Source organism: Zophobas morio, unplaced genomic scaffold (assembly GCF_036711695.1).
Source record: "Zophobas morio isolate AGI-343-1 ecotype UQ-CSIRO unplaced genomic scaffold, CSIRO_AGI_Zmor_V1 ptg000021l, whole genome shotgun sequence".
Lineage (NCBI taxonomy): Eukaryota > Metazoa > Arthropoda > Insecta > Coleoptera > Tenebrionidae > Zophobas > Zophobas morio.
In genome coordinates, this window is record NW_026972126.1 from 1,269,853 (window position 1) to 1,284,728 (window position 14,876).

Here is a 14,876-nt window from a genome sequence, read left to right on the forward strand (position 1 = left end):
TTAAAACGTTTATCGTGCAAATGTTTTAGAAATTGTGTAATAACAATGACGCAGCACGAATGTGGAACTTTACCTGTACCATCTTTGTTAAAAGTGCATGCTGTATGAAGCAGTATCTACATATTTATGTTTTGTTTTAAATTCATTAATGTGGGTTACTTTGTGATAAAATAAAATATCCTGCTAGCAGTCGCGGCATAACAATGTTAAGCATACAGATAGCTAAAGTATAGCAGAATTATGTGTTTGAATTACTCTGAGGTAATTGTTTCGTTTGTAAAAATTTGTTGAAAATATAAACTATTATATGTATGTCTCACACCTTAGGCCGTACTTCTTTCGAAATTTGTCATTTCAGTGAGTAATCTTAATTGACTTATATTCATGTTGTTAAAAAAATGGTATGAAACATCCACACAGCTTTCCTAGTCCGTGTGAATATGTTGAATATTTAACCAAAACTGTCAAGTACTTTCACGCATAACGTCCATGCATCTTACATTAAATATACAGTGTGTTTATAAATGTTTGTAGGTCAACTGGACTACGAAAAATTGTCAAAAGTGTCCTGATCAAAATTTGCCACTTTGAAAAACAATAACCACTACTATTAAAATCTGAATCGCTGGTTGTCCGGATTTAACAAAGTATTTTTTAAAAAGAACGACATCCATGACCCATTCTTACAATTTTAAATAGATTCGCCAGGAATACGACTCCATCTACTTATCTAATGCACATGGTTATATAAATCTTAATTAGTAAAGGTCACAGTTTTTATTTCATGATTAAAAGAAAAATCACATAGCAGACAAAATAAAAAAACATGAAAGAAAAATTAATAGAAGCGTATTAGCCAACGAAAGCAGTGCCAATTGTGTACTAATTAGTGGTAAGAATAACAATAACATTAATTATGTTTAAACCAGGTAAATTACAAATCTGTAAAAACAGTTGTTTTTAGTAAATTTCCATTTTTACGCTTACACTGTACTCAGTAATTATTTGTGAATTTTCGCGCTATAATCAAAGCAAGTGCGAAATGTTTTTTTTTTGTTTTTTAATTAAAATGGTGAGCTCACTTTGAATATACAGTAAATTTACATGTATGATCGCCTTTCCTAAGTTGGTGATCTATTTTTTAACACATTGTATAACACAAGTATAAGATAAAGCAATTCTTTCTTCGACTTTTAAAATTACTACATGGAGTTCCATATATCGTTCAAGCAATGTTTAATGCAAATCTTAAACCAAGGTTCTGTTAATAGTGACAACATCTGTGGTGCAGTTAAAAGATTTTTTTATTCCTGTTGGAAAACGTTATTTCTACTATGCTGACATGAATAAAGAAATGTGTCATTTTACTCGTTAGCATTAAGATTCTCAAAAGACAGACATTTCATATAATTATTCAATCGATTTATTTTGCTAAAAATTAATTGTACATTTTGTTAAATCATAAAAAGTCAATCCATGTGGAGCAACCGTAGAGAGATAACGATTCTCCGAAGTGTTGACGCTCATACTTGATGAAAACTGTAGGGAATGCCGAACAACATACTGATGTTTGGTAACTTACTTATTTTAAGTCAAGTCACTGAACATTTTTTTTGACAAAATCTATTTTAAAAATGTACATTCCTACCTTTTTTAAAAAAAATGCCAACAAGACATTCTCACTAATGTTCTTCACGTTTCTTCTCTACTGATTAAGTTGTTCATGACTTTTTAAATATTCTTCTCTTGAAGCAAATTCGAAATGGCTTTAGCAGAATCTCCTTGAATTTAAGATGAGAGTTAAATACACGAACGAGAAAAAGGTTAATATGATCTTGATTTTTGGAGAATACGAAAAAAATGCCGTTGCAGCAATAAATCTCTACGAAAGAAGATATCCCGATAGGCGACATCTATCCGACAAATCTTTAGATGTTTAGAAAAAACCTGACGACAAAATTGGCGGAAAGAAACAAGAAATAGAGGGTTTACCTAAAATGAAATTCGTCTAGTTGAAGCTGTAGACAATGACCCTCATGTGAGCCAAAGATTTAGAGCACGACAGGTAGGAATATCTCAGTCTTCCGGTTCAAAAATTGTGAGAACGAATAAGTTCCACCCTTACCATGTGACATTAGTACAAGATCTAAAAGAAGAAGACTTTCCCAGAAGAATACAATTTTTCAATTTTATGCAACATCAACTAAAGTTGGACAATAATTTTTTATTCAAAGTTTTGTTCTTGTTGGCACAACTGTCACTATTACTCCCAAAATAATCCACACTGGATCAGAACAGCTAATTTTCAAAATGTTTATTCCATAAATGTGTGGGCTAGTATTATTGCAGATTACGTAATTGGTCCATACGTCTTCGAATGCAACTTAACCGGACAACCGGGAAGTTTCCTATATACCCTAAATATTGAAATCAAAACTGGTACAAAAGTGCATTTTTTACCATTTTAAACTGAAATTGCCTAGCTAAAACATTAGGAAAATATTTTTTTTATATCAATAATAAATTTTGAAACGTTGATGTATTTTATAATTGCAGTTTGTACTTTGCGGCTCTAAATCTTGGAAGAAAAATTGAAGCGCGCTAGTGTCATATACTAATTATTGTCATTTTCAGATATGATAGTACAAAAGATTACTTTTTTTATACCTGTCACCGTGAAAGTTTGGCAGTTGTTTCAATCGTTTCCACATTTTGCATCATAATGGTTTTCATATTTTTTTTTAATTTACAATTTAAGCTTTTCCATCAAATATACAAAAAAATGTTTGTTCCATCGATAAGAAAAATACGTTCTCTGGCTCGTAAAACTTTGTTAGGTATATTGGCTACACTGGTAGATTAATATATTTTCACTCACTACAGAACTACCAATTTTCTTTACTTGTAGAACTATATACTACTATCTTACAGTAGCGGGTTTTAGGTACTTTATATAACTGTTTTACGAGACAAAAATTCAACGTTATTAACAAGTAAGATAAAATCCTCACAAGTGATATAATGCAATATAAGCATGGATACTACTTACATATCTAATGACAATGCGATTTTAGGTTAAATCAGCATTTAATTTGGATAATTTTTTTCCTTATTTGTAAGTAAAAGCTACTACCGTAAGATAAAACGTCATATATTGTACGTGAGCGAAATGCAATTACATATTATTATAAGCTCATGGAATCAGTATCATTCCCGCTAATGCGCTCGTGATTTTAAATTCTCACTCGCTTATAATATACCTACTCCCGACTCCCCACAAAAATTATCGCACCACCCTCAAAATTTTGTATATTTACAATATGAGTATATGTAAAGGAAACATATCGATTGCAATCACCTTAAATATTGTCATTATTTGGCATTGTCTAGCATATTTTTATTCCTAATTTGTATAGAGTAGCCACATGTCCAGTTCACTAGAACTGAAGGTGGTGCGATAATTTTTGTGGGGAGTGTATAACAATTCCCTCACTTATAAAGTTATAATACAGGCTGACTCAGCGTAAATGGCGAATTTGACCTGTCCCGATAGGCACCCCAAAATACATTACTCATCTGTTCCTTGATTCGTAGTAGAATTGAAAAAATATCACGAATCCAAGTTTGCGTTCTTATGTCACGCAGGGGCGGCTCATGACCTGAAAAGTTGATGAGGCAAAGCACAAAACGCTCCAAAATATAAATAAATCAAGATTACTTAAATATTTTCTACTTAGTCAAATAAACAAATTTGTAAACTCATTTAACTGTCCACCAAGAACCAACGTGAAGGTGTAAGGAACTCTTGCAAGGAAAGGATGAGCATGACAGGACAAAAGGAAAGGGAAGCGTTGTCAGAAAAAACTAATATAACTAACAAAAAACAAAATTATAATAAACTTTAAAGAAAACATATCGAAAAAAATCAAATACAACATAAAATAAATCTAATTTGATTTATAACAAAAAACAAAACGAAAAAAATATAAAATATATATACTCTGGATTTATTTTAAAAATTTTTTATAGATCAATTAACGATTTACTCAAATCAGGAACCGGCCGTTTTAATTCCTTAACTACATACAATTTATCATCATACGTAAAAGTAAAAAAACAGAACTGCCATTGTCATTTAACGTTAGTAGAGAAAAATTCCGATTTACTCGTAATCTTAAATAACGATTACCGAAATCGAATTATGACAAGCACAAAGCACTTACGCGACACACGCAAACGTAGGCACTTTTAAGACAAAATTCTTTTACCGAAATTTTGAATCAATTTATACACACACAGATTTGTGGCAAAACAATCAACGGCCTAATTTTGAATACTTCTGCAAATGCAGACTGCATTGTAATCGCACGTTCTCCGGGCGCAAATATTGTTGTCCATCTCTTTTGCAAGCACGGAAATGAGGCTAGCCTCAATTTTGTCTTTTTTCAACTCATACCGCTTATGAGTGTATTGCAGGTTGCTGGCCTATTAACGACATGATTTCTATATCTGCTGTAGAGGCAAGCTTCGAGTCTGCCTCATTCGTGTCACAAAATACATACATGTTGTGTCGAGTGTTTAAGCGCGCTGTTTAATTAAGGGAGCAACGAGTACCTACCGAGATAAAAATAAGAATATAATTTTCTATATTTATTTTTAAAATTTTAGAAAAAAGGCACAAATTATTGGCCGAAATGTATCGGTAAAAAATAATAAAAATCCTAATAAGGCGTAAAATTCATTGGTGAGGCACTGCCTCACCTGCCTCATAGGACAAGCCGCCCCTGATGTCACGGTCAATTTTAACAAGTTATTTGCAAAAATGCCAAGATATTCATTTTCCAACACCGAGAAAACGCACATGAATTGTAGAATACAGCAATCTTCGAAGATTTTGAATGCCTTTTCATAACGGTCTCTCGATTTGGGCGGTAACAGAGCTTAGGTAGCAGCGGTCGCAGCTTCACTTATTAAGTTAGTACTTTTTTGCATTATTGAATAGTTTCAATAATGCAAAAATGCAAAAAATTCTATTCTAAATAAATAAACATTGGTTACCTAGTGACAGATCAGTTCTACGCTTACCTTAATTTTGTAATAATTGCACAATTTCTTCAGTTTTAAGGCGGTTTTAATAATTCATTTTCACGCGCAAGTAGAACTAAGGGAATAAATCTTTTGAAATTTAATTTTTTAAGTTATTGTGAAACTGCTGCTTAAACCAATTTCCAGCGCTCTTAAAATGTACTCATAGCCTTCGTTTTATCTGTTTGAAGACATTTGTAGTCTAAGACAGAACTTCCCTCGCCTCTTAAATACAATAAAACAAATACAATTTTTTCAAAAAATCATAGAATTGGATTTTGCAAAATTTTATTTTTATGATAAGTAAAAAAAAAGTATGTAAAATGTGACAACAATCAGTCGAGTAGTTTCAGAGACTCTGTTTGATAAAAATCGTCAGACGATAGACAGAAAAACAGTAATTGAAGACCACATTTTCGTATTCTATTACAATACTTCTTTCGCTTACGCGGAGGAACTAAAAACATTGCAATCTAATGGAAGGTAAAATTAAGTTCTATAAATTGTAAAATAAGTTATTCACGGCAGAATCTTAGAACAGTTTACAAATGAATTAACTTAAAAGCTTAAAGTAGAAAAATAAAATTTTTACTACCAAATTATATAACTTTATTATATGCTAAAAATCACAGATCAAAATTCATCACAATTGAAAGGATAATACGGATGCTGCTTTGCCCTAAAAATTAAGATGCTTCACAGTTACTAATACAAGTAAATACTCACTCTTCAAATCTCAACATTCGTTCATTTCGGTTGAAAGAATTAAGATAACTCATATCTTCGAGAGCTAAATAAAAATCGAAAATATTTAAATTTTTAGCCATACTACTTTTACTATGTGTATTTTGTATTACAACGTTTCCAAGTTGAATATTATATTTCAGCAAAATTTGTTCCGGATATTTTCTATATCTGTTAGCAATCTCTTCGATGTTAGGATCTCGTATAAAATTCAAATTTTCGAATTCATCTTCTTGTGGGCCCAAAGGTAAATCGCTACTTACTATTATACCATTATTTTCACAAAAGGTGCGCAGTTGTTTTTGATGAAAATAAGGATGACACTCCATCTAAAGATACAATTAAAAATATACATACATATTAATTACTTACTTGTTATGTACTTGGTTAACTTGGGGAAACACTGCACAATTGTTTAAAATTCTCTGAATTTGTTCCATGTTAAAGTTTGAAACACCTATTGCCCGAATGAGTTTTTTTCTATAAAGGGTTTCCAGTTGTTTCCACGTGTCGATGTAATCAACGTTGCTGTAAAGGTACTCGCCCGTTTCTACATTCTTAGGATGCAGTTCTTCACCTTGTTGGAACGCCATGGGCCAATGTATTAAAACCATATCTAAATATGTTGTTTCCAAATTTTTTAACGTTTTTAAAATTGCGGGTGCGATTAAATCTGGTCTGCGAACGTTACACCATAGTTTGCTAATAATAAATAAGTCTTTTCTGGTGACTACACCCTGGTGAAGTTTTTCTTGAAAAGCAGTTCCAATAAGTCTTTGAATTTTACAAATATATCCACAATCAAAAAGCCTGTATCCCATATCAATTGCGTCTTTCACTATTTGACACACGTTCTGCTCCTAAAATTGTAAAAAATTTTAACACATGTGTTTAGCAATTTTAGTTCTAACATGAATGTCAAACTAATTTGAAATTTGAACTAATTTTAATCTACTTAATGTGAAATTAATTAAACATCGACCTTACAACACAACTTGTAATTGCAACGAGAAATCAAATGAATGAAACATGTTTACGATTATTAAAAATGTTGTTAAAATATGTTATATATAGTTTATATTATAAGAATAAATTATTTGATAGAGAGATTAGGCGTAGGTTTATAAATAAAAAAATCAAATTTACGTACTTCAGATGTAGGTACGATAAAATGATGATTTCAAAGGTGAACAAATATGTAATTAAACCGTAATTAACTAAATATCTTTTAGCATAAATTCACAATCTCTGTAATCATCTGTTTCGTTTCTATTCTATTATATATACAATAATGGTGATACATTTAATGCAATTAAATAGATAGCATCTCCCCTTTTTAATAACATTTGAAAACTGTACTTATTGTATGTATCATGTTTAGTATTGTAGACTTATCTGTCCCTTTTTGTGACATAAATACTCCGTCTCTTTTGAGTATATGACGAGGTCTCTAATATTAGCAGAGTTAGAATAGTATATTATGATATTAGTTTCTAATGCAAGAGAGTATGGCATGAATGAAAGTTTAGCGCATGAGCGCATTAAATTTAATGACGAAATGTGTGCTAAAATTTCAACAGAATTAGTGACTTGCTAAAAGCAGATAAATCTAATAAGCGTGCTAATAAGCTTCTAAGAATATAATTTATATTGTTTGAAAAAATGCGTAATAAATTAAACAAAAGTGATAAACTGTTTACCTAAGTGTACTTTCAATAAGTAGTATACATATGTACTTATATGCTACATATTTATATTTCACATGCGGGGACATAAAGAAAATCCGTAATGATTCATTAAATTTCATGATGAAATTTATACAAATGTTACAGCAAAATTAGTGACTTGCTAAACACGATCCATAGAGGTGTCAGACTGGAGAGACGTTAGAGATAAAAAACAGCTACTTCGAGTTAAATTCTAAAGTGCTAGTTTTCTTATAATAATAATAATAACAGCAATATTCACGGAGAGCGGTATCACAAAAGCTCTTAATATTTCATTTCATCGGTGAAATATATATGGAATACTTGTACAGAAAATCATTACTTAATTTCAGCTTTCCGACAGATTTGTTTATAAGAAAGTAATATATTCTTGCATGTGTGTGGCAAACAGTTTAAAAACAACGACTTATGGTGATTAATAAATTCTGTTAATCCTAAAAAACGAAGAATTAATTTTTTTTTTTTCAATTTTCCAAAACACAAAAAAACGAAACATAACCTAGAAAACTGATTAAGAGAAAGTTAAAAACGAGGAAAAAATATATAACATATTTTCATAAATCATTTATTATTTTTAATTTAATTTAACAGAGCGTTCACGTCTGAACCAAGATGAAAATGCGAGCATTACTCTCTCCACTTTGCGGTGATAATGTTTTTTTTTATTTTAATTTGACTAGTAGGAATAACGACTGTTATCATAAATATAATAAATTCAGGCAAAAGAAAAGAGAACCAGCACGTGTAAGAGATTTTCAAGAACCCGATTTGAAAGTACAATCAAGGCGAAAATTGTATTGGAACGTTTCTCAATAATTTATTAAAAAATAAAGGGATATGATCAAATATCTACGAAATCAAAATTGTAGATAAGAAAGAAAAACGGCGGTGAACTTAAATGCTTACGAAGAAAGCCTTCAATTAATGTTGAGAAAGTTTGCAAAATGGCTGAAAGCACGTTCAAGACTATGAAATATCATATTTCAGCGAATATTATTAACATCATTACAATTCAAACCATTAGTTTACTACAATATGTTTAATACCTTAAATGATTACATTTTGGATGAAGATTCACCCAATAATCATGTAGTGCAATTAGTTTATGTCATTATGCGTACTATTTTTATTATTAGATATATTAACTTATGAAAACGGTAAAAACGATCGAGTTCTTAATAAAATCAGACAGGTCTATTTTATCAAAATTAATTTTGTTCATTAATCAATAACTGGTGTGTTTATATTCATTTTGTGTTGCTTGCATAATTATTTCCTACCAAATTAAAAAAAAAACACCAAAAATTTGGATCGTAAAATCATTTTTACATGTTGAGATTTTTGCAAAAAAATTGCTCCAAGGTTGTTTTGACAGAACTTCCCTCGCACCTGAAACATTTTCGAAAAACTATAAAATTTGATGTTGTGAAATTAATTTTTTATTTTATGAGAACCCCTGAGTTGAAATAAACGTATGTATGTAATGTTGAAGTAAATGTAAAGAAGTATGCTACGCGTGTGTTTCAAATGAGTTATTTTAGTTTACAAAACTTTGTGGTAACCTCATCAACTTTTTTGGGGAAATAAACACATATGTTTTGATTAACAATTTACCATTGGTAAAATAACTTTAAACCGAGTACAAGATTTCAAAGCATTCGGTTTTGCAATCAATAAAATAAATTGACTCATTCGTTTTTGTTTAATATTCACCCTTTATTCAGCAAATCTAAAAAATATGAATAGAATGATAACTCACAAGTAGAGAGCGGAAAATATGCAGCAAAATTTTGGGAAATATGATCATATGATATGCAGCAAATTTATGCAAATATGCAGTAACTTTCTTAATATATGCAGAGATGTGCAGTTGCATATGCTCCAAAAGTTAAAAAAAAGATTAATAAGCGAACTAAATTTATTTACAAATTACAAAAACAGGTTTGCCGAGCTTACGTTTTATTACAAAAAATACATAAATCACTTTGCAAAGTGTTTAATTACATCTCACTAACACATAAATCACATTTTTAATGATAATATTCTTATACTAAAAAATAAGTATAGACAGAACAAATTAAAAAAGAGTTAAGTAGTAATCGACTAATTTAATTACTATTTTTGCAACAATTTATTTTTAAATATTTTTCGAAATATTCTAACAAAAAATTTTTCCGGTGATTCTAAAGTATGTATTTGTAAATAGAAAAACTGCTGCTTCGTCCACAGATGTAAAAATACTTACCGGTTTAGAGCAGGCGCGACAAAACACAGTTCCTTCTTGAAGAATAAGTTTAGGAAAAGGTTTACACCATAAATTAATTTGAGTTATCTTCGACATATTGACACATCTGTATCGCTTTCAATGCAAACTCACGATGAAAAATAATAGGATAACGTCCCTTGGACCACCACAAAACATACCATTAATACACTGATGCAAAGAACAAAAATATTGGGACTGAACGTATTTCCAAAAGTAATTAGGGCGCGAATTTACCTGGAAGGATGGCTTAACACTCAGTGGTTTCTCCAAACTACCATAAAACCCAAACCTTTCATAGTTATTTGAAGCTCAGGACGATATTTGCAATATGATTCATGAAATGTCGTCTTTCTAGATAAATGCCGATAGAATGGCAATCATTTTTTTTTTTTCGAATTAGCACAAAAATTGATAAAAATACAAAATATGCACCCATTACGTGAAATATGCAGCAGAAGGCAAATATATGCAAATATGCAATTTTTTTATTGCTGTATTCATTTTTAATTAGCATGATTCGTTCACATATTAAATATCAAGACTTATATGCAAAAAATTACGGATATGCAAATTTAATAAAATCCGCTCTCTACTCACAAGAATAGCCTCATCATATTTTGCTCATTTCAAATTTTGAGCTAAGGCCGTCATTTTTTTGGAGAGATAAGCAAATATATTTTAACTAAACATCTACCATGGTTATAATAAGTTGAAAATATCTACGATTTCAAAGCATTCGATTTTGCAGATTCAAAATTAAATTGTAAAATGTTGTTATATAATTTTTTTTTTTAAATCTGGACGTTTCGGGTAAAAACTGTAGGATTATTTTATTTTATAAATCTTCAAACCCATTTACTACGTACAATTTTGAAGTGACGCCATCATAATATTGGTGAAGCTGATACGACAAAGGTTGGTTGGTGTTTTACGATCTACATAATATTCATAATACGTATTTAAAATTTGACAATAATCGATCCGGTATTTACGGAGACTATGTGTCAAACAAAAATTGACACAGATGGCAGACAGACAGACATTTTTTTTCGTACTGTAGGGGTCATGACCTGTCTAGAAAATATGAAAGCAACCAGTCGCCCAATGAACTCAATTACAATATATCCTTAATTTACGTTCGGGAAGTAAAAAGCCACTTTATTACAATACACAGTCTCTGTTGTTTTAATAAAAGAGTCTGACACCTGTTGTACAAACTGTTACAATGTATTCAGGTTAGCAGATTAGTGATATACCTATAGTAGGAGTATTATACTACTTAGTTACTTAAGGAATTTCGAAACGCGGTTTTCACTACTATTTTCAGCTTGCGAAACTCTAGGTAAGTACATCGTAAGTCTCAACTCTCGTGATAGTGTTAGTTTTTGAGAAAACAACTAAAAATTCTTCAGCATACTTATACAGTATCATTATTTGAAGTTGCACCAAATCTGTAGTTTTTATGCTAGTAAAAAATGAAGTTCTCTTAAAATAAATACTCACACTTTTTAATTATAGCATCCCTACGGTTGGCTTCAAGAAAACGGGAAATGAAATATAATCAACCTATATTGTGAATTGAAAATTTAATTTGTCCATTTATGTCAATTCTTGCACAAGTGCAGTTTTTTACACTAAATTCTAAAAAGCCGTTTCAAACTATGAAAAATTAATAAAATCTGAATCGCTTTTTTTAAGCCAACCGTACTCATAAATTGCAACAAAATATTCTTCGGAATTCCACTGTCAAAAATCCACAATAACATTACAATAATATTAATCCCTTGATCAGTATACAACTTAATGTGGTCAATTTATAGAAATTTAGTCGAATTTATAAATTTTTATTCATATTTTTTTAATAAAATTGTCACAGCTTGTCACTCCAATGACTACGTCTAGCGTAGAAACTAAACTAAAGCACCCGAAATTCTACAATAATTAATAGATAACTTATATAACGTATACGTCAAATATATTGCAAAATATGACCAGTTGTTAGGGAGAAATCAAGTTAATTATGCAGATGTCGATAACACAATTACTAAAGTTAGAAACTAACTTACCTGCCACGTGCCTAGCCCAAAAACTGGCATTTGAACGCCATTGTTAAGCTTGATAGTGGGTATTTCTAAGGGCATTTTATAATATACACTATCTAGCGTGTACAACAACAAAAATCGATAATTCGAGAAATAAACACAAAGGTGTGTTTATATTAGATAACATGTGACACAAGGCGCCTAGATACGATTAATCCTATCATTAGATTTTTATTCATTATCCACCGATTACCTAGATAGATTCGTAGGTTGTCGTAAGGCAAAATAAAATTATTAAATGTTTAAAATTGCTTTCTCTGATGTTCAATGCTAAATTTAAGTTTTTCGTCAATTTAATAAGATAAAAATTATTATGAAAGTTATTTTGGAATTTGCTTTATGCTGCTCATTATTCAATGATTGTTCAGTTGTAAGTGTCATTCTCGAATACGAAAATATCCCTCTAAATTCTTGTCAGTCGTTTTTGCTGAATGCTTCAGAGGAGATTTTGTACTCCTTCATTTATTTCCTCAAAACCATTACAACGAGACGGTAACAAGCAAAAAATATGTCTGCTAAAACTGCTATCAGCTTTTCTACTTACCACATTCTGAAAGAACGAATTTGCCATTACAACTCGGTGTGCCACTTTCTTTGGGAACCATTGAAGAGTCCGCGCTTATCTGCACAAGTATAGGGTGAAATATGTCCTTAATTAAAGAGTGGTCGTAAACATTCAAGGGACATAATTTGTTAACCGTTTATTTTTTCGTTTATGGGCAGAATTGTACTCGTAAACTTTTACAACAATATCATTTCGCGGGTGATATAGTTAGGTAATTGAATATAACAGACCTACAAAAAATTAATGTTTGAGTATTTTGTACGTGATTTCGCATGTCTAACAGTAAAAGGTTTTATTAAATATGCAAAACTTAGACCTTAACGTGAGATTCTCGCTAATTCAATATTGATGTATCTGAAGCGACCTAACATGTACATGCATATTTCAGCACAATTTCTCGTAATGGACTTTATAGTAAGATATTTGCTTTTCCGCTATAATACCACAAATGTGTTAATATTATCACATAATATATTGCACATGGTACGAAACGTAAATGTTATCAATATAGTATTTTTTAATAAGTAATAATAATAACACAGAATGCAAGACTGGTATTAATTAGGGTTATACAAATTATAAATAAATAGGAGTATAAAAAAACAATTTCGTATTACACGTCATTACACCACGTCATCCAGGATATAATCCACATTAAAGTGTAGGGAGCTATGGAGAATGCCACACTTAAAAATGACCGATTTTTTGTTGAACTCTGTATTTAGTATTAATCTCAAGATACGAGGACAAGCTGATAAATAAGGTACCTAACTATGAAGGATTTGAAATAAACCAACAATCTTCGGTCATTTTTCAATATAATCTCCTAACAGTTCAATACATTTTTTACATTTTGAAATTAATGAAAATAAACCATAGAAAAAAATTGTTTTTTCTTGCTCTCCAGTTCATCATAATCCAAAAATTTTTGCCCCCGTCAGTTTCTTTTCAAATTTCTAAACAAAAAAAAAATTCATAGTGCCAGATCAGGACTATATGGAGGATGGCTAAGTTCTTTGAACAGTAAATTCTTTAAAACAAAAGCTTTGTGCACCTATTGTTTATTAAAATACTATTTTGTTATTATCTATAAAGTTCTGCTAGATGATATCTGATGGTGATGATACATTAGAAAATACCTATTTACAGAAAAGGTGGTTTGTTGTTAAAATTATCTTTTCTTTGCAACGTAAAAGAGTCGATCCAACCTTCAAAAACTACATGCCTTTGCTTTGTCTCGATATAATATTTTTGACAGTTCTAAACTAAATTCCAAACAAGCAAACAAACGTTTTCAGTAAGCTATAAATGATGTCCGAATCCGAACCAATGCAGTGTACGCCTCCGGAATTGGCAAAAGTTGCCAATTCCACCGTTGATACTTTGATACCATCAACATCACGCAATATTTACGATTTTGCCTATGAAAGATTCCTCAGCTGGAGCAACAAAGAAAACGTTTCCAATTACTAGCTACTCAGAAAACGTGATGTTAGCCTATTTTACACACCTGGCATCAAAACTGAAGAGTTCCAGTCTATGGGCCCAATACTCAATGATTAAGACCGAATTAAATGTTAAATACAATGTGGACATCGCAAAATATAATAAATGGCTTGCATTTTTAAAGCAACCGGACAAAGGTTATCGTCCCAAAAAATTTAAAGTGTTCACAAAAAAACAATTTAATGACTTTTTGAATGAAGCCCAAAATCAAATTTATTTAGCAAGAAAGGTGGGTATTTACAGGTTTCATTAAGAACGCAATTCAATGTTATGTTTTTTTAATTGTTTCAATAATGAATGAACCTTCGGCAATCCTGTCTTCGGACAGACCAACAAAATTATGTATATCTATAGTGGAACAGCTAGCAGTGAATTAATTATTCAAAACTACACATTACAATTCTGTATTTTTAACATTACTTGGCAAAATAAATAAAAAGAAAATATTTTCTATTTTAAATTTATTTAAAATGCTTGAAGAAAAAATAGTATACATCACTCGGAGTCGAACGCTCTTTTTTTGTTTCATCTAGATTGCATTCCCTCGGCCGCAATTATCTAGATTCTAGTACTCTAAAAATCCACTATTATCATACTTGTCTGTGAGTTTTTCTCTACCAAAGTCAATAATGATAATTAAATTTGACCAAGGTTAATAATAATGGAAGTGAAGTTATTATTGATCAAGGTCTATAATAAAGATTGAGGTTATATAATGCCTGACAAACGAAAGTTGGCCATTATTACCGAATTTTTTTAATTATTTTTACGAGGAATGTAAAAGTGCTAACTGCCATAACAGCATCTTGGGAGGAGATAGTTCACTATCTGACATATTTCCTAAAAAAATTGGTCGAAAGTTGTTTTGACAGAACTTCCCT

The 14,876-nt window shown here is 30.6% G+C and overlaps 1 protein-coding gene across 3 annotated transcripts; it reads right to left on the reverse strand.

Annotated features, from left to right (window-relative positions):
• Positions 1 to 5,601: 5,601 nt before the first annotated feature.
• Positions 5,602 to 11,999, reverse strand: LOC135132823 (1,5-anhydro-D-fructose reductase-like). 3 transcript variants are annotated; one of them, XM_064061024.1, is made up of 4 exons: positions 11,889 to 11,999; positions 6,213 to 6,689; positions 5,812 to 6,158; positions 5,602 to 5,764 (listed from the first exon to the last, which is right to left on the reverse strand). In XM_064061024.1, the coding sequence occupies exons 1-4, from the start codon at positions 11,961 to 11,963 to the stop codon at positions 5,719 to 5,721; spliced, it is 945 nt and encodes a 314-aa protein (XP_063917094.1). In that variant the 5' UTR covers positions 11,964 to 11,999; the 3' UTR covers positions 5,602 to 5,718. The 3 variants fall into 3 exon arrangements, with proteins under 3 accessions (XP_063917094.1, XP_063917095.1, XP_063917096.1); XM_064061025.1 differs by lacking the exon at positions 11,889 to 11,999 and adding an exon at positions 11,326 to 11,406; XM_064061026.1 differs by lacking the exon at positions 5,602 to 5,764 and having other exon boundaries at positions 6,012 to 6,158; positions 6,202 to 6,689.
• Between the last annotated feature and the right edge of the window lie 2,877 nt (positions 12,000 to 14,876).

Bases quoted from the DNA above. Each gene is read 5' to 3' on its own strand.
- LOC135132823 (XM_064061024.1), bottom strand. From the start codon at position 11,963: ATGCCCTTAGAAATACCCACTATCAAGCTTAACAATGGCGTTCAAATG. The intron at 6,690-11,888 runs GTAAGTTAGTTT...TTACAATTTTAG, and splicing joins TTGGGCTAGGCACGTGGCAG to GAGCAGAACGTGTGTCAAAT. The intron at 5,765-5,811 runs GTGAGTATTTAC...CTTAATTTTTAG, and splicing joins CGAATGTTGAGATTTGAAGA to GGCAAAGCAGCATCCGTATT.